This window comes from Idiotropiscis lumnitzeri, chromosome 17, assembly GCF_059441095.1.
Source record: "Idiotropiscis lumnitzeri isolate Australia: NSW breed Sydney's pygmy pipehorse chromosome 17, RoL_Ilum_1.0, whole genome shotgun sequence".
NCBI classification, from domain to species: Eukaryota; Metazoa; Chordata; class Actinopteri; order Syngnathiformes; family Syngnathidae; genus Idiotropiscis; species Idiotropiscis lumnitzeri.
This window is the reverse complement of record NC_142407.1, coordinates 4,017,912-4,043,930: the sequence shown is the minus strand read 5'-3', so window position 1 is coordinate 4,043,930 and position 26,019 is coordinate 4,017,912. Positions and strand designations below refer to the sequence as shown.

Here is a 26,019-nt window from a genome sequence, read left to right as displayed (position 1 = left end):
GTATTTAACTTATTAGCGGAATACATTCAAATGGAATGTTTTAAAAATAATTTATGTGTGTTACTATTTAATTGAATAATTACTTAACTAGAACTCTGTGATTGATTTCTATTGATTTTAAAAGGATAGTATGGTAATGATGATTGATATCCAGTATAAAATTTGCTGACAATATGTGTGTAGGTTCCTCTTTTTCTTCCCTTTCTGCTGCACTACTGTCTCACTCTGTCAACCAAGTCCACACTCACACACAGTATAATCCACAGGAGTCACAGTTGGGAAACAACATCGCTTGCAGTTGTTTGCCTTGAGGAAGGATTCTTTAACTGGGTAAGTGCTTATTCTGTCACTCTATAATCACTGCACTCCTGTTTCATTTATCTCAGTTTTCATTTCATGGCACTTTGAAAATTGAACGTTGTTTTCTTAATGTAGTGAAAACCCCCCATGGGAGGAAATATCACCCTGTTTTTTGTTTTTTTTTAGATTTCTGATGATTTTTCAACTCAAAATATTCAATGTGTTGGTTGCTCTGACTCTGATGAGCAGCACCACCTCTTCAATGATAGAGCGAGGTATGACATTTAGTTTTATGTAAAAACTTTTTTTCCGTATGATCTGTTTTGTTTATTTAAATAAATAAAGGCCTTCAAAAATATGATCAAACACATGGAAGGTCAACAAGTTGAAGCCAATTTTAATATAAACAAATGTATGCATAATATACCAAGTTTGAATGAAAGCTGGCATAGGCTCCAGCACCCCCGTGACCCTAGTGAGGAGAAGCGGTACAGAAGATGGATGGATGGATGAATGAAAGTAGCATCGTGGAGGCCTAAACTGCTTATTTCCTTCCTCCTTGGTTATAATGTTGCACTGATCTTATATTGTGCGCTGCGTGTTCTTTGTGGTCGGTCAGCGCCTCTGCTCAGCCTGTGGGGCAACGTGGCCAAATTCACCGCCGGCTGTAGACACTGGAGACTCGAACCTCACGTATTCATCCCGACCTTGGACCACCTTACCGTCTGCCTGCACCTCAAGTTCAAGGTTGTTGCCCTTTGAAAAACAAACAAACAAAAAAAAAAAAACATCAAGAGAAGGCTTTCTCAATCTGAATGTTTACTTGTTTTAAAAATTTTATTGGAGTGTGGTACAATTTTATATAGGTTCTTGAATTTTAGTCCTTTACGATAAAGTGGTCCAGATAATGGAAGGATGGATGAATTCATATTTTATTTTCCTAAATTTGAGTGCAATGTTAATGTTCAAACTACATGTTTGTGGCTTACAATATATATTTTTTCCAGAATACAAAATTATTAGTGTTTTTTTTTGTTTTTATTTTTTTAATCCTTAGCTAGCTATTTAAGAAATGTATTTTAGGAAGATAATTTTCTTTTCTATCTTTGGAAGTTACTTATCCTTCTTAGCTAGTTAGCTAGCTACTTAGCCTTCTTGTCTATCTAGTGATGCATTTATATGGCTAAGAAATAAAATAATGTCACAACAGTCTTAGCTGTCTATTTAACAAAAATGTCATGCTACTTTTTGAATATTGATTTGTGGAAGATCATTTTCTTTTCTCGCTAGTTTTTATAATCCACTAAACTAGTCTATATTAGCTTTCTATTTATTGACACATTTAAATGTTATTCATGTGTTAAAAATAATGAGTACAGTGTTGTTTGTTGTCTAGGCTCCATCTAGCAGGCCATGGACAGCCTTTATGTACCGCCATCCAGAGGTTCAGTGTGCTAGTTTAGGTTTGGGGGGTCGAGAGGACTCTGTGGTGGTCTGGTTGTTAGGCAGCGAGTGGACCACGGCTGCCATTGGCCTTGCAACAAAAGACTGGCACTTGCTATGTCTGACCTGGTCGCACACCCAAGACAGGCCCATGCTATATGTCAATGGAACCCTGACGGATCTCCAGGCAGGTAAGTACAGTTTTTCACAGATAACCTGGCATTGGAACAGGGGGGGAGCGGGGGGGGGGTGTAACATTTTCTGTACATTTGCATAATTTTCCCCAAAACTTTTTTTTCACATTACCGAGTGTTGCATGAAATTGAGGACACAAATCGTGTAATCGATTTTGAAATAAAGTTAATACACCACAAATGTATTATGAATATTCCTGGATGCACTGACAATGTTGTGTGCTGCAGTCGTCACCCCTTCGCCCATCTCCACATCCTGCTGCGCGCTGGCCCCCAACGGGACGCTCACCCTGGGCGCAGCCCATCATCTGGTGGATGGCGTCGTGCGTACCCTTCCATCAGCAGACTTTTTGGGCAGCTTGACCCTCTTTCGCCTGTGGGGGCGACAACGCAGCGGCCATGAAGTGAACACTCTACGCTGCACCGAGGGAGATCTAGTGCACTGGAGCAGGGAGGAGTGGGACACACGCTTATGCGCCCCAATTCCTGATGCCACCCTCACCTGTGGTCAGTACCAAGCACACTAGCACGCTATCATTATAACATTAAATACATCCATCCATCTCATATTTGTCAATCCATCCAGCCAGCTAGAAATCCAAACATCATCCATCCATTTAAAATTCTTCCTTCCATCTCTCCTGCAGTCCAAACAAAGTACGTCCAGCAGGCCAGCCACCAGCCAGTTATAGAATAACATACAAGTTGAACTGAGATAAGAAAGCAGAAGTTGTGTTCATTGCATTCAATATTTTACTAGCCTGACAGCTTTGGCAAAACAAAATGCCCGACAACTAACAAAACAGTTCTTTTAAAAAAAACAACAAAAAAAACCCAAAAACAAACAAAGAAAAAAAACAACGACAACATATGAATTAAAAGTGTGACATCTGCATTTGTCTCAGAGTGGAGTCAAGACTTTATTAGCTGCTCTGTGTCTTGGTCCACTTCAGGGACTGCTGAATGTTTGGATTGCTTGCTGGCTGGCAGGCCTGCCGGCCGATGGATGGATGGATGATGTTTCAATTGCTAAACTGGCTGGTGGCTGTCATCTATATATCAATCCAACATTTTTCCAGCCAGCAATCTAAACATCCATCCATTTAATAATTGTCCATCCGTCTGCCATCCATCCATCCATCCACTATATGTACATCCATCCATTTAATATTTGTCTGTCTGTCCGTCCATTCTTCCATCCATCATCTACATTCAGCTTTCTATCCATTTATTTAACATCAATCCATTCACCTCTTTAGTGCAATTTCACCTTCCGTCTATTTACCGTCATCTATCAATCTCTCCAGCTACCTGTCCATCCAGCCCCCAAGTAATCATTCAACATCCATCTATTTGACCGTCAGTCTATCCATCTATCACCTATGCATTTATCTGATTGGTTATCCATCCACCCGCCTATCAACAGTTAATCCATTCATTCATGCCAATTCATCTACCATCCGTCCTAAATTAAATCCGTGTTTTATAGCATTAAAATCATAAGGAGTGCTTTACAGCCACCACAGTATTTTTCACTTATGCTATTGACTTTCTGATTAAATATTTACTAACTATCTAATCAACCAGTTCAGCAAATATAGAAATGATCCTGTAAACAATGAAACGCTAACTACTGCGTCATATTGGCTTTAGGTTAGCACCACGAAAATCTTGAATCTCAGCTCGACTCTCACTCCGGAAGCAGAATTGTACCCCTAGTCTACGAGCCTAAAATGCATAACTCTCACCAGGGACAACTGATTTTCTTGTTTCACATAATGGCAGAGTGGTCCATGTACAAAGTGAGCCTGAAGTTCACCATCATCCGCAATGATGGGAGCAACACGGAGCTCTACACAGCGAGAGACATCGCACACCGCTGGGTATTATAACAATACTATATTATTGTTATATATTTCAATACATCATCATGTATTAAGCACGTTGGGTGGTGCAAGTGATTATGACACAAACAATATAATTAAGCACATTTGTATCCATTTCAGCTCAGAGCTGTGTTGCCTGAAATGATCTATTTAAACCGAGTGTCAGTGTTCAAAGCAACCAGGTGGGTCAACATTTTGACTTTTGAATTCATCAGATATCATTGTTTTATCATGTGACCTGGATTTTGATCAGATCCGATGCAGGAGATGATAACATGACGACATCGAGTGAAGAAAAGCTGGTGAGCAGGAATGTTATGTCTACTAAAATACCACGTCATTCACAACTTGTAACATATAGAATTGTATCGAGTGCAGTGTTGAGTATTTAGTATATATCATTTGAGATACTGTATAATAGTGGCTGAGGTCAATATAAGTCAAAATTTACTAATACAGGAATATGTGGAGAGTTCAAACTCAGAAGTAGACATCTCCATTTTGTGTTTGTATTGATATACACTACATTACGTGTATATATGTATGGCGGAAAAGGCGGCATGGTGGCCAACTGGTTAGCATGATGGCTTCACAGTGAAAGACAACATCGGGCGTGGGTTCAATCCTGGCTCCGGCCATCCTGTGTGGAGTTTGCATGTTCTCCCTGTCCCTGCGTGGGTTTCCTCTGGGTACTCCGATTTTCTCCCACATTCCAAAAACATGCATGGCAGGCCGATTGAACACTCTAAATTGCCCCTTGGTATGAGTGTGAGTGCGGATGATTGTCCGTCTCTGTGTGCCCTGCGATTGGCTGGCAACCAGTTCAGGCTGTCCCCCGCCTACTGCCCAAAGATAGCTGGGATAGGCTCCAGCACCCCCCGCGTGAGGAGAAGCGGTACAGAAGGTGGATGGAAGTGCCAAAATTAAATAAATAAACACACCATTAAATGTTTAATTAAAATTGTCATTAATAAATTAAATGTTTCATTTATTAATTATAATTGGAATTAAATAAATAAATGTGTCATTAATTAATTAACAGTGATTATATGCAAAAAAATCTATCTAGTTATTTCTGTATATAATTAATTATTTCTTTATTTAATTAATTATTTATGTATTTAATTATTTATGTAGATAATTAATTATTTCATGGTCCCGCTTTGCAGTGTTTCATGTATTAATTTTATCTGTCAAACTCGCCCATCAAAGTTTGGTGGGCAGGTCCTAACAGCTGATTGGTGGGGCTGCTCATCAAGTCAAGGCAAATCAATTCCAGAATAATGGCTTGATGCCAACCGAGTGTCGAGTGAAAATACTACGATACACTGAGTGACGCTATTCACCTCTACAATGCTTTGAATATTCAAGTAAAACAACTTAGTACAAGTGTCGGCCGCTCCCTTTAGGGAGCTCATGAAAGTCCTCCATCGTCTTAGCCGCCATATTGGCAACTACTTCAGGCCAAAGCAACAGTTTAGTTCAGCCCCTCCCACTAATTTTGATGAACGAGTTTGCCAGATAAAATTAATTCATGAAACACTGCAACGCGGGTCCATGAAATAATTAAATACATAAATAATTAATTTAAATACATCAATAATTAATTAAATACATAAATAATTACACATATATAGTTTTTTCATATAATCAGTAATAATTTAATTATTGACATGTATTTTTTTAATTCCACATTTAATTAATAAATAAAACCTTTAATTAATTAATGTCAATTTTAATTAAACATTTCATAGTGAATTTATTTATTTAATTTTTGCACTTTCAACCCTCCATATGTAAGAGGCTATTTTTATTGAAAAGATCTGGACTATCACTGGGGCGCAGAAGAAGGTATTGGCGGGAAGCAGAAGCGTTGATGATAGGGTTGTACCTTGCGTGAGTCATCATATGAGTGAGTGCGTAAGTCTGTGGACACATTCCCAGCCGGTGCGCAGACGCACAATGTCTCGTTGCCATGGAGATTACCTCAGCCGTTACTGAAACAGTGACTCAAAGAGAAAAGAGAATGAGAGGGGTTAATGGAGATAAGAAGAGCACCATCAGCAAAGTGTCTCAGAAGTCGCATTCAACCTGCGATTGAGTTTCCTTTGAATGTGTCTTTTCTCCCTCAGGTGCATCTGGCCTCTTCCAATATCAACAGGTGAGAAATGTGCCATTTGCCTAAATAGAATGTAATAAATCTTAAGTGCTGATGGCTGTTTTGTGTAGTTTTGTAGGCCTGGCCTACGTGAATGTCATCCCCAGCATGGATGTGGCAGTGATCCAGCACACAATTCACACACAATTGGGTCCCCACTACAACGAGCCCTGTGGTCTGGTCTGGGTGCGAGCTGACAAAGCAAGCATACAAACCACCCCGATAGGTAGGAAATAGAGGTGTTACTTGTGACATGACAACAGATGCAAATTGTCTTATGCGTCTTTAGACAATTTCCCCTCCGATCCGACGTCGCCCGCTGTGACCACGAAGCGTCCTCCTGTCACAGCATCAACACTCACTTCTTCCACGCAAACATCCTCCAACATAATAGGTCAGTGTTTTTTCATCCAGCTTCCAGTTTATTTTTCATCTTAAGTAGCTAGCTAAACTGAAGCCCTTTCTTTCTCAACAGCTCTTAGAAACAGTAATCCATGCATTTGTTACAGCTAGGTTAGATTACTGCAATGCACTTTACTTTGGAGTCAGCCAGTCCTCCCTCAAGCGCCTCCAACTGGTCCAAAATGCTGCTGCTCGCCTCTTAACTGGCGCTCGGAAGACGGATCACATAACCCCAATCTTGGCCTCTCTTCACTGGCTACCAGTGCACTTTAGAGTTCGCTACAAGATATTTATATTCATCTTCAAATCTTTAAATGGCCTCACCTCAACGTACCTCTCTAAGCTCCTCCACCCCTACTCACCTGCTCACTGCCTCAGGTCTGTGGACCAAATGCTGCTGGAGGTGCCGAGGACTAAGCGGAGCCTCAGGGCGGATCGCGCCTTTTCTGTTCTGTCCTTCCCTATGGAATGAGCTCCCATTAAATGTTAGGCAAGCCCCCTCTCTGTCCATTTTTAAAACCTGTTTGAAGACACATTTTTATTCTTTAGCTTTCAACTCAACATGAGACTGTCGCTGGTCTGCTATTATTCTGGTATCTATTGGAAATGTGTTTATGGGTTTTAATTTGTGTTCTAATTACCTGATGGCATATGGTAAGCGATATGTTACATCTCCTGCTGTTTTGAAATGCGCTAAATGAATACAATTGTATTGTATCGTATTGTCCTACATTTAGAGCTGTACTATGAAGTGCGAGTCAACGTGTCCATAACGGGAGCATGTGACAACCAGCACCTTCTCACCACATGGGTGAGCCCCTCACACTCTCCAAATTGACGCTTGATTAGCTTTGCCTGGATGAAATATTTACTTCACGCGAGTATGTCTGGTTCTACACAGCTCAACGACACTTTATCTGATCACCGCATGCTGGTGTTCGGCTTCCAGCTGCTCCCTAAAGACCTCAGGTATGCTCAGATGCTTCCATTCAGACCAAAATGAGCTAATAAATTGAATTTCCTAATCTCGCCTCTAGACGTAAACGAGCCCTCACACATTCCAACTTGCCTACTTCTAATGGGGTAAGCAAAAAAAATTTATCAAATTGATAGCTTTGAAGTTTTTAAAGCCGATTGTCATATTTCACTCCTCCGATTCATATTAATGTAAAAATGTGGTTTATGGCTGTTGAGACTTTTAATTCAGAAATTGTATTCCATGACAGTTTCTGTACGGCTGCACAGGGTGGCAAAAACTATAAAGATAAAAGATAAAGATGTCCTTTAATAGTCCCACAATGGGGAAAGTTGAGGTGTTAGAGCAGCAAAGATATAGATCACACAGAGTCGGCGGCGTAATGTAGCCGTTAATGTATAACATTAGCAGCAGACATTCATAAAAAGCATGCAAATATACACAGTGTAAACGTATATACAACATATACAAGTGTAAGGAAACACTCCTTATGCCTGTCCATGAGACAGAGGGGAAATGAATAAAAACGCTGCAATGATAAAAACTACTGAAGTCAAGTCAATTTTATTTGTATAGCCCTTAATCACAGACAGTCTCAAAGGGCTTTACATAGCCACAATCGACATCCCCGATCTTAACCCCCAGGAGGGCAAGGAAAAACTCACAAAACCTCATTAGGGGAAAAGTGAGAAACCTTGAGAAGGGACCACAGATGGGGGAATCCCCCTTCCAGGATGACCAGGCTGCAATGGATGCCAACTGGGCAACATTTGGCACATACAATGATGCTATGCAATAATAGATGAGATAATATAAGAGTCAATTGAATGAAGTGCTGCAGGAAGATGACTTCAGTGGAGTGGGTCCTCATCCAGGGCCGTAATATCCATGGCAGCATATCCGAAGATGAGCCTTCGATCTTGTACCGGTCAGTTGGTGTAAATTCAGTACAGCCACTTCCAAGTGAATCGCCATCACCTAATTCGGGGAATTGGGAACAGAAAAGAAAGAACAGAAATAGCAAACAGGCCAACAAGTAGTTCAATGAAGTGCTGAAATATAAGGAAATCAGAAAAGGCGCTGCATGAAGACGACTTCGGCAGAGCAGGTCCCTTCCCGGTTCGTCAGTGCCGTAATCTTCAAAGCATGTCCCCATCACCTAATTCCCAAGCAGGGGAAGGAGGGGGCAGAAAAGAGAAGAAGCGGCAGTAAACAGGCCAACAAATAATTAAATTAGATGCTAAAGTATATAAATAAATTGATCAAATGTCGCGCTGCAGGAAGACGACATCACTGGAACAGGTGCATGCCCAGTTGGTCAATGCCTTAAACTTCCTAGTGGGTCACCGTCACCTAATCCCCCAGCCGGGGGAAAAGGGGGCAGAAAAGAAAACAAAAGAAAAAAAAAAAAAAAAAAAAAAAAAAAAAAAGCGGCAGTAAACAGGCCAACAAATATTTCAGCTAAATGCACAAGAGTATAAATGCGTCTTTAATAGTGTTTTGAACATTTCTACTGAGGTGGCGCCTCTAATATCTGAGGGAAGTGCATTCCAAAGCATTGGTGCCCGAATAGAGAACGCTCTAGAACCTGCGGACTTCTTTTTGGCTCGCGGGATCACTAAAAGACCAGCATTTTGTGAGCGAAGGTTTCGGGACGGAACATATGGTACCACGAGGTCAACGAGATAAGAAGGTGCTAAGCCGTGCAATATTTTAAAAGTAAGTAGCAGAACTTTAAAATCACATCTCAAGTGGACCGGAAGCCAATGCAAATTGGCTAATATCGGGGTAATATGATCAAACTTTCTCGTCTTAGTTAAGAGTCTAGCTGCTGCATTTTGAACTAACTGCAGACTTTTAATACTCGACATGGGGAGACCCGAGAGCAAAGCGTTACAATAGTCGAGGCGAGATGTAACAAACGCATGGATTAAGATTTCCGCGTCACACGTTGATAGAATTGGGCGAATTTTAGCAATGTTACGCAGATGAAAAAACGCAGTTCGAGTAATATTTTTAATGTGCATTTGAAAAGACATAGTTGCGTCAAATATAACACCGAGATTTTTTGTTGAATCCTTTTGGATAATATTACATTTATCGATATTCAGAGTGGTGTCTTTGAAAAGGTACCGATGACGCGCTGGTCCAATGATGAGCATCTCGGTTTTATCTGAGTTAAGACGCAAAAAATTGAAAGACATCCATTGTTTAATTTCGGCAAGGCACGCCTCTAATTTATAGCAGTCGCGGGGATTCGTTATATCCAACGGCATGTATAATTGCGTATCATCAGCGTAACAGTGAAAACTAATGTTATATTTCCGTATAATATCACCAAGCGGTAGCATATAGATGCTAAACAATAGAGGTCCAAGTACCGATCCCTGCGGAACTCCACATATGATCTTACAAAGATCCGAAGTCGTATTGCCATGAATTACACGGTGCGTCCTCTCCGACAGATACGAATTAAACCAAGAAAGCGCTGAACCTGAAATGCCAACACACGTTTCAAGGCGTTTTAATAATATGTTATGATCAACGGTATCAAAAGCGGCACTAAGATCGAGTAAGAGTAATATTGATGAGGTGTCGGCGTCCATAGCTATGAGAAGATCATTAGTAACTTTAGCAAGGGCCGTCTCAGTAGAGTGGTCGGCTCTAAAACCCGATTGGAAAGGTTCAAATTGATTATTAACAGTCATATATTCATTAAGTTGTTGCGCTACGACTTTTTCAAGAATTTTTGCAATAAACGGAAGATTTGAAACCGGCCTATAGTTGATGAGACTCTCTGGGTCAAGGTTTGGTTGCTTAAGTAACGGTCGGATAACGGCGGTCCTAAAAGCTGCTGGTACTACACCCGTGGTAAGTGATAGATTAATTATATTTAAAACAGAATGATTGAAAATACTGTAATGATAAAAATACTGCAATGATAAAAGTACTGTAATGGTAAGAGTACTAAAATGATGGAAAAATACTGCAATGATAGAAAAATACTGCAACGATAGAAAATACTACAACGATAAAAGTACTGTAATAGTGAAAGTACTGCAATGATCGAAAATACTAAAATGATCAAATATACTGCAATGATAAAATATACTGCAATGATAAAAGTACTGTGGTGGTAAAAGTACTGCAATGATAAAAAATATATATATACTGCAATGATAAAAGTACTTTAATCGTGAAAATACTGCAATGGTAGAAATACTGCAGTGATAAAAGTACTGTAATAAGAATACTGTAATGGAAAACAAAATACATCATTGGTCAATATTTAAGTACACAATTGGCTGAAAGTACAGTAGTAGTGTATATTGCATCCTCGGACTGCACAATTGCACTAATGCGCGCCCGTTTGTAGGCCTGACCCAATGTTCTTGTTAAAAAGTCTGACAGCAGCCGGCAGGAAAGAGCGGCGAAATCTCTCTTTCGTACAGCGAGGGTGTAACAGTCTATCACTGAAGGAGCTGTGGAGTGTTCTAAGAGTGTCATTGAGTGGGTGGGCTGGGTTGTCCAGCATTGATGACAGTTTTGCCGTCATCCTCCTGCCCCCCACTGAGTCCACAGAGTCCAGGGAGCAGCCCAGGACAGAGCTGGCCCTCCTCACTAGTTTGTCCAGTCTCTTTTTATCCCGGCCCGAGATGCCTCCTGCCCAGGAGACCACTCCATAGAAGATGACTGTTGAAACCACTGAGTCATAGAAGTTCCTGAGGAGTGTTCCCCGAACGCCAAAGGACCTCAGCCTCCTGAGTAGGAAGAGTCTGCTCTGACCCTTCCTATAGAGAGCATCTGTGTTGTCGCTCCAGTCCAGTTTATTGTTCAGATGAACACCCAGGTACTTGTAAGTTGAGACCCTCTCAACGTCTGTTCCCTGGATATTCACTGGTGCAGGTGGAGAGTGCCGACGCTTGCGGAAATCCACCACCAGCTCTTTGGATTTCCCAGCGTTGATTTGGAGGCGGTTCTGCTGACACCAGTCCACGAACCCCTGCGTAACCCCTCTGTACTCCCGATCGTCACCGTCAGTGATGAGGCCGACAATCGCAGAGTCATCAGAGAACTTCTGCAGGTGACAGGTTGTGGAATTGTATTTGTAGTCCGAGGTGTAGAGGGTGAACAGGAAGGGAGCCAGAACAGTTCCCTGCGGCGCTCCCGTGCTGCAGAGGAGCACGTCAGACACACAGTTCTGTGTCCTCACGTACTGTGGCCGGTTTGTGAGGTAGTCGTGGATCCATGTGATGAGGTGGTGGGCCACTCCCGCCTGCTCCAGCTTGTCTCCCAATAAGGCGGGCTGGATGGTGTTGAAAGCACTTGAGAAATCAAAGAACATGATCCTCACCGTGCCCCCCGCCTTCTCCAGGTGGGAGAGTGAAGTGTGGAGCAGGTAGATGATGGTATCATCCACACTGATGCCAGGTTGGTATGCGAACTGGAGTGGGTCCATTGAGGAGCTGACGAGGGGGCGCAGATGGACGAGGACCAGTCTCTCCAGGGTCTTCAGCGCCACTGGTCTGAAGTTGTTGAGCTCCTTCGGATGGGGTGTCTTTGGAACCGGAACCAGGCAGGATGTTTTCCACAGCTGGGGGACTCTGCCCAGCTTCAGGCTCAGGTTGAACATGTGCTGGATGATTCCACACAGCTGGTCTGCGCAGGATTTGAGGAGCTGGGAGCTAATCCCATCTGGGCCTGCTGCCTTTCTCGCCTTCATCTTCCTCAGCTGGTTCTTCACCTGAGATGTGAGGAACAAGGCTGAGCAGGAGGAAGTGGTGGTTGTCTGATGAGGCTGGGAACTGGAGCCTGTGGAGAGAGAGAGGGGAGAGAGAGGGGGAGAGAGGGTCTCGTTCGCAGTGGCAGGAGGGGTTGGTGGGGGCTGCAGCAGGGGAGCCTGAGCGGGGTCAGGCATTTGATCAAACCTATTGAAAAATAGGTTAAACTCATTTGCCCACTGAAGCCCCCCCCCCTTCTGGGTCTTACTTGGTTGTCCGTGGCCTGAGATGGTCTTCAGGCCCCTCCAGACATCCCTGGCATTGTTCCGCTGCAGTTGTTCTTCCATCCGCATCCTGTAGGACTTTTTCCCCTCTCGGATCCTCCTTCTCAGCTGACGCTGCACTCTCTTCAGCTCGTCCTTGTCGCCTGACACAAAAGCCCTCTTTTTCTCCTTCAGGAGAGCTTTAATGTCCGGTGTGATCCAGGGTTTGTTGTTGGAGAAACATCTTACAGTCCTGGTGGGAATGGTGTTCTCCATGCAGAAGTTGATATAGTCTGTAATTGTGTCTGTTAGACCATTAATGTCCTCACCGTGAGCTTCGCTGAATACCTCCCACACAGTTGTGTTGAAACAGTTCTTTAAGGCCTCCTCAGCTTCTCCGGACCATCGCTGAACTGTGCGTGTCACAGCTGGCTGCCTGCGGACCAGAGGTTTTTACACAGGCAGGAGAGCAACCAAGTTGTGGTCAGCTTTGCCCAGCGGGGGGAGGGGCAGTGATGTGTACGCCTCCTTGGTGTTGGCATAGAAAAGGTCCAATATTTTATTGTCTCTGGTGTGGCAGGTTACATATTGTGTGAATATACACTACTACTGTACTTTCAGCCAATGGTGTACTTAAATATTGACCAATGATGTATTTTGTTTACCATTACAGTATTCTTATTACAGTACTTCTATCACTGCAGTATTTCTACCATTGCAGGACGTTCACTATTACAGTACTTTTATCATTGCAGTACTTTTATCATTGCAGTATTTCCTATCATTGCGGTACTTTTACTATTACAGTACTTTTATCATTGCAGTATTTTTCTATCGTTGCAGTACTTTTACTCTTACAGTACTTTTACCATTGCAGTATATTTTATCATTGCAGTACTTTTTACCATTACAGTACTTTTATCATTGCAGTATTTTCATCATTGCAGTATATTCAATCATTCAGTAGTTTTTATCATTACAGCGTTTCCCCCTCTGTGTAATGGACAGGCATTAGGAGTGTTTCCTTACACTTAGATACGTTTATACTGTGTATATTTGCATGCTTTTTATGAATGTCTGCTGCTAATGTTATACATTAACGGCTACATTACGCCGCCGACTCTGTGTGATCTATATCTTTGCTGCTGTAACACCTCAAATTTCCCCATTGTGGGACTAATAAAGGACATCTTTATCTTTATCTTTATTTGAGGAGTTGGGAGCTAATCCCATCTGGACCTGCTGCCTTCCTCGCCTTCATCTTCCTCAGCTGGTTCTTCACCTGAGATGTTGTGAGGAACAAGGCTGAGCAGGAGGAAGTGGTGGTTGTCTGATGTGGTTGGGAACTGGAGCCTGTGGAGAGAGAGAGGGGAGAGAGAGGGGGAGAGAAGAGAAGAGAGGAGAGAGAGGGGGAGAGAGGGTCTCGTTCCCAGTGGCAGGAGGGGTTGGTGGGGGCAGCAGCAGGGGAGCCTGAGTGGGGGCAGGCATTTGATCAAACCTATTGAAAAATAGGTTAAACTCATTTGCCCACTGAAGCCCCCCCCTTCTGGGTCTTACCTGGTTGTCCGTGGCCTGAGATGGTCTTCAGGCCCCTCCAGACATCCCTGGCATTGTTCCGCTGCAGTCGCCTGACACAAAAGCCCTCTTTTTCTCCTTCAGGAGAGCTTTAATGTCCGGTGTGATCCAGGGTTTGTTGTTGGAGAAACATCTTACAGTCCTGGTGGGAATGGTGTTCTCCATGCAGAAGTTGATATAGTCTGTAATTGTGTCTGTTAGACCATTAATGTCCTCACCGTGAGCTTCGCTGAATACCTCCCACACAGTTGTGTTGAAACAGTTCTTTAAGGCCTCCTCAGCTTCTCCGGACCATCGCTGAACTGTGCGTGTCACAGCTGGCTGCCTGCGGACCAGAGGTTTTTACACAGGCAGGAGAGCAACCAAGTTGTGGTCAGCTTTGCCCAGCGGGGGGAGGGGCAGTGATGTGTACGCCTCCTTGGTGTTGGCATAGAAAAGGTCCAATATTTTATTGTCTCTGGTGTGGCAGGTTACATATTGTGTGAATATACACTACTACTGTACTTTCAGCCAATGGTGTACTTAAATATTGACCAATGATGTATTTTGTTTACCATTACAGTATTCTTATTACAGTACTTCTATCACTGCAGTATTTCTACCATTGCAGGACGTTCACTATTACAGTACTTTTATCATTGCAGTACTTTTATCATTGCAGTATTTCCTATCATTGCGGTACTTTTACTATTACAGTACTTTTATCATTGCAGTATTTTTCTATCGTTGCAGTACTTTTACTCTTACAGTACTTTTACCATTGCAGTATATTTTATCATTGCAGTACTTTTTACCATTACAGTACTTTTATCATTGCAGTATTTTCATCATTGCAGTATATTCAATCATTCAGTAGTTTTTATCATTACAGCGTTTCCCCCTCTGTGTAATGGACAGGCATTAGGAGTGTTTCCTTACACTTAGATACGTTTATACTGTGTATATTTGCATGCTTTTTATGAATGTCTGCTGCTAATGTTATACATTAACGGCTACATTACGCCGCCGACTCTGTGTGATCTATATCTTTGCTGCTGTAACACCTCAAATTTCCCCATTGTGGGACTAATAAAGGACATCTTTATCTTTATCTTTATTTGAGGAGTTGGGAGCTAATCCCATCTGGACCTGCTGCCTTCCTCGCCTTCATCTTCCTCAGCTGGTTCTTCACCTGAGATGTTGTGAGGAACAAGGCTGAGCAGGAGGAAGTGGTGGTTGTCTGATGTGGTTGGGAACTGGAGCCTGTGGAGAGAGAGAGGGGAGAGAGAGGGGGAGAGAAGAGAAGAGAGGAGAGAGAGGGGGAGAGAGGGTCTCGTTCCCAGTGGCAGGAGGGGTTGGTGGGGGCAGCAGCAGGGGAGCCTGAGTGGGGGCAGGCATTTGATCAAACCTATTGAAAAATAGGTTAAACTCATTTGCCCACTGAAGCCCCCCCCTTCTGGGTCTTACCTGGTTGTCCGTGGCCTGAGATGGTCTTCAGGCCCCTCCAGACATCCCTGGCATTGTTCCGCTGCAGTCGCCTGACACAAAAGCCCTCTTTTTCTCCTTCAGGAGAGCTTTAATGTCCGGTGCGATCCAGGGTTCTTTGTTAGAGAAACATCTTACTGTCCTGGTGGGAATGGAGTTCTCCATGCAGAAATTAATATAGTCTGTAATTGTGTCTGTTAGACCATTAATGTCCTCCCCTTGGGCTTCGCTGAATACCTCCCACACAGTTGTGTTGAAACAGTCCTTTAAGGCCTCCTCGGCTTCACCAAACCATCTCTGAACTGTGCGTGTCACAGCTGGCTGCCTGCGGACCAGAGGTTTGTACACAGGCAGGAGAGCAACCAAGTTGTGATCAGCTTTGCCCCGCGGGGGGGGGGGAGGGGCAGTGATGTGTACGCATCCTTGGTGTTGGCATAGAAAAGGTCCAATATTTTATTGTCTCTGGTGTGGCAGGTTACATATTGTGTGAATGAAGGCAGAGAGGAGGAAGGAGAAGCATGATTGAAGTCACCAGAGATAAGGAACACGGCATTTGGGTGCTGTGTTTGTAGCCTGCTCACAGCTGCAGTCAGTACGTCACAGGCTGTCTCACTGTTAGCAGAGGATGGCACGTACGCCGCCACCGCGATCACATGACTGAACTCTCGCGGTAAATAGAACGGACGCATGCTAACAGCTATCAGCTCAATGTCCCTACCGCAAAGTTGATCCTTAACAGTTATGTGCCCAGGATTACACCATCTATCATTAACAAACACAGCCAGCCCTCCCCCTTTCCTCTTCCCGCTCTCCAGTGTCCTGTCCGCACGTAGGATTTGGAAGCTGTCCAATTCCACGACGGCGTCCGACGTTAGCTCTGTTAGCCACGACTTCGTGAACATCAGCAAGCTAGCCTCCCTGAAATTGCTCTCGTGCCGGGTTAGCGCTGTTAGCTCGTCCATTTTATTAGGAAGGGATCTAACATTCCCCATAAAAACGGACGGGAGGACGGGGTGGTATCGTCTCCTCCTTGCCTGGCGTTTAGCCCCCGCACGACATCCCCGCCTCTTCCTCCTCAGCTCGCGAGGGATATCGGGTCTCGCTCCGGGAGCCGACGCGGGGTTAGCACAGAGTGCTAACAGCTGATCTCTTGAGTACACGATCGACCCGCAGCTCCGAGTTTCGTCTCCGGACACGACCGCGCAAAAAACAGCACCCAACAGCAGTAAAACCACCGCAAGTTGGATGTCCTCTGATTAAATGTTTATATGCTCTGTTGTATGTTGAAAATGGCTGATTCTCCACTTATGTCAATATTCTTGTCTTCTTTTCTTTTTCCTCTTTTTGCCAAGGTGTCTGCAAACATTGTGTCCAGGTATGTGTGTTGGTGCTGAGATGAAATCCAATTTGATGATTTGATTTGCCAGACTTTTGTTTTGGTGGATCTCGATCAAAATTAATTGATTTCACAACATTTTATCCATCCATCCATCATCTTTACCGCTTCTCCTCACTAGGGTCGCGGGGGGTGCTGGAGCCTATCCCAGCTATCTTCGGGCAGTAGGCGGGGGACACCCTGAATTGGTTGCCAGCCAATTGCAGGGCACACAAAGACGAACAACCATCCGCGCTCACACTCATACCTAGGGGCAATTTAGAGTGTTCAATCGGCCTACAATGCATGTTTTTGGAATGTGGGAGGAAACCGGAGTACCCGGAGGAAACCCACGCAAGCACGGGGAGTGCAAACTCCACACAGGATGGCCGGAGCCGGGATCGAACCCACGCCCGATGCTGTCTCTCACTCTGAGGCCATCGTGCTAACCAGTCGGCCACCGTGCCGCCTTCACAACATTTTATTCAGTACAAAATAATTACTCTAACTCATTTCTAAGTAACTAGTAATTTGATTTGATGATCTCATAACTATTATAGTGTTTTGTTTTTCTTTCCAAAGTCAATAGAGTGGAAAAATTGTTTTAGTATGATTTTCTCCAAAATGTAGAGCTTTTCTGAGAAGAATTATTGGATTTTAACACAATATAATGATCATACAAAGTAGTTTGATTTTCTGCAAAAGAGATATACAATAATGAGTCATTAGTAGGAGTGTGTTACAAAATGAATTTATGTTACTTCACAATTTTAGAAGGATCTTTATAAAAAAAAGTGTCAAAGAGGGAATACTGTACTATTTGGTAGGTTTGCCACAAAATATACAGATGCTCTAACATGAATTGAGTAGGATTTTAACACAGTATATTGATTTTATTTTATTTCTGCAAAATACATATGAGGATGATACTTTAGTTAGATTTTGAACAAATTTAATACATTTTAGATTTTTTTTCAAAATTAATTGACACTGTCTTGCCAGAGAGAGCTTGGTCTTCCAAGTTCAGGTAGTGTCATCGCAACACTCGCAGGAAACGGAAGCGCTGATACAAGACCTGCTCCTGATGCCTTACATTCAGGGCTCCGTCTCCATAGCAACCCTGGATGTACAAATAAGCCGCATACGTAAGTACGCAAATGTGAAAGGTTAAACAGTTGAAGAAGGTTGTCCTCGCTTGAATTGGTCTTTTCTTATGTTTGACTCATTTCAGTGGTTGTGACATGTCAAGCGGAGAGTCAGCAGACAAGGAAAGGCGTCTTTGAGTGGCCCGTCACGCCCGGGGGGAAAAACAGCTCTCTGCCGTGTCCCAAAAACACTCAGCACTACGCCACCAGACACTGGTCAGAACCACACACATCAGTGGAAAATTTGTTAAGAAACTGTATGAATGTTCTAAAATAGTGTTGGAAGGGAAAAAAAGAAGGATTTCATTGGAATTTCTACTAAACATATCCATGTTTTCACAAAATAATGTTGTTTTTTTTAATTCACAGGTATTTGTAGAATCTTCTACAAAATACACCAAGGATCGTTTCAGAACATTTTAGTAGGATTCGTTTTACAAACTTGATGTCTTCACAAGATCTGAGTGGGATCCACCCCCCCACTAAATATATATATTTTGATATCCCTCCCCCCCAAAAAAGAATTCTCCAAAAATTATTGCGAATATTGTCTTTTTAAAATAACCTCTCCACTCATAAAAAATACATAGATGTTTGTCGGACAGTCTACAAAATAGTTATTTTAGACTCTAGCGGGATTTACAATATTAATAGCTGATTGTCTTTTAGAAAGATTTCTTCCTAAAATAATAGATTGCTATTCTAAGATTTTATACCAAAACAATGTTCTCAATGACTTTAGGCAATATAGATGACGAGTTCAAAATTTTAGAAACATTTCCTAGAAAAATATATATGGATGAACTCACAAGACTATAGTGGATTATTTTTATTTTAAATATATTTTAAGAATAGATTTTCATTTGACTTTTTAACCCAGTATATTCATTCTGATAAGACCTTAGGAGGATTATTCTTTTCAGAATGTTTAAATTTTAGTTGAATTGTTCAAAATGTTATCGTAAAACTATAATAGGTTTTTGTGCAAAATTCAATCTCAAAGAATTTGAGAAGGGAATGGATTTGTAGATGTTTGTTGGTACAAAATTAATAGACTGATGTAATTCTAAAACAGGTGTTAAACTAATTTGTGTTTAGGGGCCACATTGTAGTTAAGGTTTTCCTCAGAGGGCCGACATGACTGTGAAACAATATAAATGTTTAATCACCTCTTCATATTATTATATACATAAATTGATGGATACCTACTTTTGAAATCAGAAGTCAAGAATAATAGTTTGTTCAACTATTGTTCAAGTTACTGCAATAACGTGACAAGAAAATGGTTGTAATATTTCAACATAAATATTTCTTACATAATGGCAATTTTGGTACAGATTTTAGCAAGCATGAAGTTGACATGCTTGATTGGCTTTCGCGGGCCACATAAAATGATGTGGTGGGCCAAATCTGGCCCCCGGGCCTTGAGTTTGACTCCTGTGTTCAAAAACATGATAGAATTTCACACTTTTGGATTTTGCACAAAATTTAATTGCTGCTCTCCACTCTCCACTGGAGAGGCTCCAGAATTTGTTTTAACTCTCTGCTAGAAATACGATATGTTCACACCAGACTTTAATAGGATTCTACAAACCAAATATCAGACTTTACTGGGACTTTGTCAAAATTAATACACAATATATTATCCAAGGATTTTTGAGGAATATTGTAAAAATGGAATACATTGCTATTCTCACAAGATTTTGCATAAAATGTTGTTCACTCAAAAATGTTTTGACTGACGTTCTCAAACCTTTCAAAAGATTTAGTACAAAATAAATACACTGAAACTCAAGTTGGATATTCCACAAAAATAATTCACAAAATATAAAAAATAGATAACATCCTGACTCGAAATGAAGTAAAAATGTAGTCATTCATCACTACAGCATGTCTGCCATATTTGTGCATTGTATTAAAGTGCAGAACCTTTTTTATGATTTTGTACTAAATTCTCATGAGAACACACCACAAAGAAAATGCACTTACAGTTGTTGTGAAACTAGAGGCGGCTCATTAAATATTCTTGTGTCAACATGAAAGCTTCAATAAATGTGGGCCTGTGAGTTCTGAGTACTTCCCCTGGTACATATTTACATGACCGCTTCTCTATGCGTGTTGACTCACTGAGTGCTGTAAAAGCATTAATCAGAAGCTCAGTATGTGTCTCACACAGTGGTTTTAATCTTTCTGATCAACATGATAAACGGGTAGACACGTTGACTTTTAACTCACAACTCATCTGCAGCAAATATGAGAAATATCCAAATGAGTTTTTTTATTTTTATTTCAATTATTAGCAGAATGTGGTAGAAATTAGATATAATCCCGATACTGTAATTCAAGAGATACTGTAGACACTCAATAGATTTTAACCGTTTTTTTTTTCCCACTGACAAGACTGGTGGTATTTTATCTTTTCAATAAAACAAAACTTGAATATAAAAGAATATAAATATTTGCAGGATTTTGTACACCTTTTCATTTTAAGATCACATATCTATCTTTTATGCATATATGCAACATTGCTTGGAGTTAATTCATAAATCTTACTTTTTATTTATATCTTTAATTAATCAAATTTATATATTTAATTCAATTATTGTTGTATTGCACTGGAGGGAGGAGCTCTCTAATCTCGTTGCACATTGAGTACAATGACAATAAAGGGCTTTCTGATTCTGATTCTGAAAAAAAAAAAAAAAAAAAACCCTAAATGGGAACTTGACCAATGTGCATTTCTAACAGCATAACATCTACTTACTACTGTACAATGAATATGTAGTTCAATTGAAAATCTCAATTTTTGAGGGCGGCCTAATGAAGCCTCAAAGACACTTAATCATGATGACTCCTCAATGTCTTTGTTTAGTAAACTGAGCCTCAGCACCCAATGGATGGCCCCAAACCTACAAGAGTGCCATCTAGTGGTGGAAACCATCCCCGATCTGGATCATGTGGAAGTCACTCCGGGTCTGTCACATCACTTAATTCAGTATTGGATCACATTAATGATGATTAACGCATGCATTTTATCTCCAGAGAATGCTTTGGACATGGTGCAAATGATTGAAAGTTTACTGAGCAACCGCTCTGAGCTCAACTATGCGGAGCTGGAAACCGTGCTTGACAAGCTGAAGGATGTGATGGTCGTCAGGGCGGTGACCGCCGACCTGGGCCAGGCTCTCATCGATACCATCTCAGACGTACTGGAGTCTCACAGCTACCTCTTGCCTTTCACCAACACGTAAGTAAACAGTAAGCATTTAGATAATGAGGAAAAAAATGGAAAGAAGTATCTTAATCTGTGTGTTGACCTCCAGGATACTTCACATCACAGAGGGAGTGGGAGACTGCATGGTGGGATTCCAGGGATCGTCCACTCTGGTGGCTCCGGCCTTGGCAGTCTCGATGGTGGACGTGATTCCGGGGCAGTTTGCTGGTTTGACTTTTGGAGTGTCGTCTCATGGGGCTGGCTCCAAACCTGAGGTGAGTTGAGTCACAATCACCAACAGAGGTGAATACATTTGTTTTCCAGTGAAACACCGTGCACACATATTGACTAACTGGGTGAATGGTTATAATAATTTTGGATTTTTCTTTATTGATTGCTTTTATTTTATTTGGATGTTTTTTAAATGCAGTTTTAATGAGTTTTTTGGTAATGTTGGTTGTTATTGTTCTTTTTTAAATGCTTTGTTATTTTTTCAATTCATTTTATTATTCTTATTATTATCATCATGATTATTATTTTTATTATTATTAAAATTTTATTTTTATTTTTTTTATCGAGTGTTTGTCAAGTGCCAGATAAATAAAAAAAAAGGTACTGTTTCTATTTGACATTTCTTCTTCTACACACAGCAAAATCTGTATAAATTTGTGAAGCCAGTGTTCATATTTGATATAAATTGACAAAGGCAAAAACAAACATTTTTGCTGTATTTATGTTTGTAGTTTTATGAAAGGTTTTTTGAAAAGCATTTTCTATTTTGTTTTGTTTTGTTAATGAAATGTATTAATTTTTTTATTTTAGTTTTAATTATTTCATTAGTTTTTATTAACTATAATCTTGACTGGGAAGGGATTACTGAACAAATCACCAGTTGAAAGCCCAGGAGCTCCTGACCACGCATCACCATCCCCTGTGAACGTCAGCTCTACAGATGTCGCTTCTGCTTATGCATGCGTTGTGGGGGGGCCATAAAGACGTCCCAGGAATTTCACTCTCCTGTTTCAATCTGTCAGAAATTGCGAAAACAATGCATGTCACCTTTAATGACACCAATTCTGTTTCATTATGTTCCAGATATTCCTCAACGAGGTCCCCCTTAATGGCACAGTGGCTTTTATCTCTTTGCCCTCCATTCTGCAGCACAGCTTCCCTCACACGAACAGTCCATCAAGGGTCCAGTTTCACTTCTATGGCATTTCTGAGCTATTCAAGGTAAAGTTTTTTTTTTTTGCAAGTAAGAGTTATATGATTGGATCCATAAATTCTACACACCCATGTTCGGGTGACTATGAATTGACACTTGCTAGTTAGAACCACTTTATTATTAAAGAGACTAATAGATATTTTTTGTTCATTTCGAAAACAAGCAGAAGGATCAGATCCTCAACAGCTTTGTGGTGTCTGCCAGCGTCAGCAACAGCGCCTCCCCCATCCAGGACCTCCAAGAGGACATTCGAATCACGCTTCATCATCTCCAACCTAAACACGTACGACCACAATCGTTATTATTACAAAGTGTTGAATAATACTTTGATGGCCTTTAATATCTTTCAGCTTCGTATGGACACACAGTGTGTGTATTGGAACTTCAATAAGAACAGTAAGCAGCCAACATGTAAAAATGGACTTCCTCATTTTTTTTTTTTTTTTTGTGGGACTTTCATGTACATGTCTGTGCATGTGTGTGTCAGATGGACACGGAGGGTGGGACCCTCGCGGCTGCAGAAAACACAACAGCAGCGTTGACTTCACCACGTGCCTGTGTGATCATCTCACACACTTTGGAGTTCTTCTGGTAACTGTCAAATAGCACAGCATACTGACTTGTCGCCATCTAATTGCGGAACACACATGGACAAATAACCATTTACATTTCAGGACAATTTAAAATCTTCAATGAATTTAACATGCATGTTTTTTGTATGTGGAAAGAAACCGTATTAAATATACAAGCCCTTTCGCTTGCAGAATGTCTTTGTCCCATGCTGTCGTTCTATTACAGCATTTTTCCCCAGCAAAAAAAAAAAATCATGTTCTTACCTAATAGTCTTTTATTTTGTGTGAAGTGGGGTTTTTGCAGTGTGCGTTTTTGTGTCCAGGATGTTTCCAGAGCTCCAGTGGATGAAGTTAATGATCATTTACTGACGGTCATCACCTATGTTGGGTGTGGGTTATCCTCCCTGTTTTTGGGGATCACCATCGTCACTTACACAGCTTTTGAGTAAGACTCCAAAATCTCTAAATAAGCGTTGATTGTCCCCTTCACAATGTCGCAATTTCACTTGTCTTTTAGGAAGCTTCGTGGAGACTACCCATCGCAGATACTCATTCACCTCTCTGTGGCCCTCTTGGGCCTGAACTTAACATTCCTGCTCGACTCATGGCTGTCCTCGTGGGGCGTGGAAGGCCTCTGTGTGGCCGCCGCCGCCACACTTCACTACTTCCTCCTGGCTTCCTTCACCTGGACTGGACTTGAGGGTGTTAACATGTACTTCGCCCTAATCAAGGTCTTCAACGTCTATGTGCCGGCGTACATATTCAAGTTCTGTGCTCTTGGATGGGGTGAGTAAGAAGCTCAGGGAAAAAAATGCAAAATGACTGAAAACTTTCTACTTATATATGTACATACTCAAATTTATAAGGGGTGTAATGAAAATCGAATTCAATTGAAAAATCCATTTCGATTTAACCAAGTTGAATCGTTACATTTTAAAATATACCATCTATGCAGCCCTTTTGAGATTACTGATCATTTTATTGGTAAATTGCATAATTTTCTGATTTTATTTACATTATTCATTGCACTTGCAGGCATTCCGCTGGTGATTTGTGCGCTGGTGCTCATTGTGAGAAGAGACGCATACGGCGGTCACCTCTACACTGACACTCGCAGCAGCCTGCAGCCACTTGACAACGATGACAACTTGTATGGTCAAATTTGAGATACGGCCAAATCCATTGTACTGACTATATTTCTGTTTACATCTCTAGCTGCTGGTTGCAGGATGACGTGACATTTTATGTGTCAGTGGTTGCCTACGCTTTGCTGGTGTTTCTGTTTAATATCGCTGTAAGTTCAGATTCTTTGCTAAATTTCAATCAAATAGACGTTTAATCAAATTAAATTTCACCTACACCATTGAATTATATTCCTAAATTGTGCTTCCACAAATCCTTCTGTCAGGTTTTTGTGGTGGTTCTGATGCAGATTCGCCAAATGCGGGCCAACAGTCCGGATGGAACCCGCAAGGGACTGATGCACGACCTCAAGGCGGTGGCCACTCTGACTGTGTTACTCGGACTCACCTGGACCACCGGATTTTCTACCTGGGGGCCAGCCCGGGTGGTTATGCTCTACATGTTCTCGCTACTCAACACCCTTCAAGGTAGACAAGTATTTATCGAATGAAAGCTCATGCTCAGTCAGATGACCAACCACACATTCTACTTCAGTTTTTACGCTCTGCTCTGTTCTTGCTTTTTCAGGATTTTTCATCTTTCTCTTCCACTGTCTGATGAAGGAAAATGTCCGTAGACAATGGAGGGTCCACCTGTGCTTTGGAAAATTACGCCTGCAGGATCACTCGGGTACACTCATCTCTTGACGGATTGACGGTAGACTTGCTAAAGACACTGACGTTGGTCTTGTTGTGTAAGAGTGGAGCCACACAGCATCCATTGCCGCCTTTGCTAAACCGAGACCGTGCCCCATAAACGTGGGCGTGCCGTCAGTGCGCTCTGTGGAGTCCAGTTCAACAGAAAGCACGTCGGTCTCCTTGGAATCCAGCCACAGGAGCTCGTCTTACAAGAGGCATGACCTGGGTCAGTGCACACTAGCACAGAAAATTATCCGTCACACATTTATTTTCGGGGCTAAAAATTGTTGAAGGCCTGTGGCCTTACTCTTTGAGATGTTTGATGATCCCTCAGGTGTTTTCGTCAAATCGCTGGTCTTCCCCCGCGCCCAGTCAAGCTATCCAGGGACTAAGCCGAAGCCCCCCGCGAGGGCGACGACCCCCACACCTGGCAGGCGGACGCCACACACTCAGCCCGATTTCGTCGACACCACTCACGGCAATTAGTTGTTCCCTGTCTTCGCCAATTGTATCGTGCACAGCTATTGTTCTTTGTTTCTGCTAAGTACCACAAAGAAGCCTGCAATTATGAACACATGAGCATCAGGACCAGGGAGGAGTCTGTTGCCAAGCAACTGGTGAAAAAACATTTTTCCTATGAAGCATAGAAACGCAGCTGTAATGGAAACCCTCAATTTTACATTGGAGATTGAATTACTCTGTTGTTTTTAACTGTATTGAGAACTGCAAAAATGAGATTTTTCCATTATACCTTAATTTAAGACCCTATTCTTTCTGTGACCATGCTTGTAATTCAAGTCATCTTTACCCAAGTGTTTTTAATGGTTATAATATTGTACTATAAATACGTAATTATATTCCATGCTCCAATTCAATGGACATTGCGCCGCTCCTTCTGGTGTGTGCTGCTTGGCCACTAAGTACGAAATGCAAATAACACTTTCAACTAAGGAGCAGTCACACTAATGTTTTTCAGCAAATAATTCTATGCCTGAAATTATAGTAAAGAGCTTTGTATGTATGTGTTACTGCACCATTTGTGTTCAAACAGTTGTTTTAAGCCTATCAATGCTAGTTTCATGAGCTCATCTATGGCTTTTCCCATTGTGTTAGCATTAGGCTGGTAGCCTTTGGTAAGAAGTCTATACTTTTGTTTTCCCGTTCTCTTTTACAGTAAATATCAACTAGGAGTGGCAATAAACAAAAGTTACCTTACCTAGTCTTTCAAACTTTTGCTGCCGTCATCTAGCGGTGGCAAGCATTGAGCTCTCGCATGTCAAATTTTT

General features: G+C 41.7%; 1 protein-coding gene across 1 annotated transcript; it reads left to right on the top strand.

The window, feature by feature from the left end:
- Positions 1-250: 250 nt before the first annotated feature.
- On the top strand, positions 251-25,993 carry adgrg4b (adhesion G protein-coupled receptor G4b). Its single transcript, XM_088280297.1, has 32 exons — positions 251-330; positions 487-575; positions 920-1,047; positions 1,697-1,934; positions 2,166-2,444; positions 3,723-3,820; positions 3,944-4,005; positions 4,077-4,125; positions 5,956-5,984; positions 6,053-6,207; positions 6,271-6,375; positions 7,121-7,194; positions 7,285-7,352; positions 7,421-7,466; positions 16,735-16,757; positions 17,760-17,902; positions 17,989-18,118; positions 20,775-20,875; positions 20,945-21,149; positions 21,226-21,391; positions 22,212-22,349; positions 22,505-22,624; positions 22,692-22,737; positions 22,829-22,932; positions 23,237-23,358; positions 23,431-23,699; positions 23,949-24,063; positions 24,129-24,207; positions 24,322-24,523; positions 24,624-24,725; positions 24,795-24,959; positions 25,068-25,993. Exons 2-32 carry the CDS (start codon positions 494-496, stop codon positions 25,217-25,219), a joined length of 3,795 nt encoding a protein of 1,264 aa, XP_088136423.1. The 5' UTR covers positions 251-330; positions 487-493; the 3' UTR covers positions 25,220-25,993.
- Positions 25,994-26,019: the final 26 nt, after the last annotated feature.

Coding starts and splice junctions, on each gene's coding strand:
- adgrg4b (XM_088280297.1), top strand. CDS start 494: ATGATTTTTCAACTCAAAATATTCAATGTGTTGGTTGCTCTGACTCTG. Junction 4,006..4,076: donor TCAGTGTTCAAAGCAACCAG/GTGGGTCAACAT, acceptor GATTTTGATCAG/ATCCGATGCAGGAGATGATA. Junction 23,700..23,948: donor GTTCTGTGCTCTTGGATGGG/GTGAGTAAGAAG, acceptor TTGCACTTGCAG/GCATTCCGCTGGTGATTTGT.